This window comes from Bison bison, unplaced genomic scaffold (assembly GCF_000754665.1).
Source record: "Bison bison bison isolate TAMUID 2011002044 unplaced genomic scaffold, Bison_UMD1.0 scf7180017864307, whole genome shotgun sequence".
Lineage (NCBI taxonomy): Eukaryota > Metazoa > Chordata > Mammalia > Artiodactyla > Bovidae > Bison > Bison bison.
This window is the reverse complement of record NW_011494879.1, coordinates 7,078,322-7,079,850: the sequence shown is the minus strand read 5'-3', so window position 1 is coordinate 7,079,850 and position 1,529 is coordinate 7,078,322. Positions and strand designations below refer to the sequence as shown.

General features: G+C 57.9%; 1 protein-coding gene across 1 annotated transcript in view; it reads right to left on the bottom strand.

Annotated features, from left to right (window-relative positions):
* The window catches only part of GREB1 (growth regulation by estrogen in breast cancer 1), an 82,120-nt gene that overhangs the window by 50,540 nt on the left and 30,051 nt on the right, over window positions 1–1,529 (bottom strand). Inside the window, exon 6 of the mRNA XM_010852079.1 lies at window positions 461–604. Coding sequence (XP_010850381.1) covers window positions 461–604 — 144 coding nt within the window. The remainder of the gene's footprint in view (window positions 1–460; window positions 605–1,529) is intronic.

The following is a 1,529-nucleotide window of genomic DNA, read 5'->3' as shown; positions in this document are numbered from 1 at the left end:
TTCTGCGGGCAGAAACACTGATCCCTGAAGCTGCCCAAGTGTGCCAGGCCCCAGGTGGCCCAGGCACAGAGAGGACGAGGGCAGATACCACGCGGAAGGAGGACAGGGGGCCTCTAGGGGGGGTGCATTCTCCACTCACGTGCAGCCTCTTCGCTGTGGATGCTGAGCCACGTGCAGCAGGGGCCCAGGCCCCTCAGCAGACCCCCCTGGGCAGGAGGACCCCCGACCACCAACCCCCCCGCCAGAGCCCTTGGGAAGGAGGTGGCTGTCTACTTGCCATCAGCTGTCGTGCTTATCAGGTGTGTTTTGCATGGCCGAGGCCAAGTTCATGAAGCAGAAATACCAGCTATCAAACCCTATTGCCCGTGATAGCCTCGGCGAGCATCTTCGTGCCTCCATTTTTCAGTTGGGGAAACTAAAACCGACTCCCAGCACCTCCAGCACTGTGCCACCGCCTCACCTGCCTGCGGGGCTCCCAGCGGGGCGCTCGGGGCTGTCCCCGGACCGGGCTCGCCAGGGAAGGGGGCCGGCGGCCCAGAGCTGTCCAGCGGCGGGAACAGAGAGCTGGAGCACGCACCCATGGATGCCTGCCGGCTTCTGAACTCTGCGGAGAAGAGGCACGCATGACAGTCAGCTCCTGCTCCTCCCCAACAGCAACCAATGACTTCCGAGGCCAGAATCCGGCCGGTGAGAGAGCCAGGCATGGAGATAACCGCAAGGGCACCAACGCCTTCCCCGTCGCTGCTCTGGTGCAGCCAGGGGGCTGGGGTGGGGGCCATTCCCCAGGCTCGGTCTCTGGGGAAGCCACCTGAGGGACAGTCCTCTTGCCAGCAGCAGGAGCAGTGGTCACCATTTGGGAAGAAGGGAAAAACACATGATGCAAACGAGAACTCCAAGTCCAAGGGACAAATAGCATTACGGGAAAAACAGATGATGCAAATGAGAGCTTCAAGTCCAAGGGACGAACAGCATTACTCAAAGGTGAAGGAGCAGCTGGGCTTCTCTGGTGGCCCAGACGGAAAGAATCTGCCTTCAGTGTAGGAGACCCGGGTTCCATCCCTGGGTCTGAACAATCCCCCGGAGGAGAGCATGGCAACCCACTCCAGTATTCTTGCCTGGGGAATTTCACAGACAGAGGAGCCTGGCGGGCTGCAGTCCATGGGGGTCTCAAAGAGTCAGACATGACTGGGTGACTAACACAACAATAACAACAAAGGAAGAGCTAGTACTTTCCTCCACCCCCTAAATCACTCTCCATTGGGAAGATTACCTCCCAGTGAGGTATCGAACCTGAGAGGGGCTTGGTCACAGCAAGTGATCAAGAACTCTTGGCTGATCCCACAAAGGGAAGAACCACTTCCTCTCCAGGACCTAGAAAATGACAGGCATGTATATAGTAGGAGCTCAAGAAATTATTGAGGAATGTGGCAACCCACTCCAGTATTCTTGCCTAGGGAATTTCACAGACAGAGGAGCCTAGTGGGCTACAGTCCATAGAGTCACAAAGAGTTGGACACGACTGAGCGACT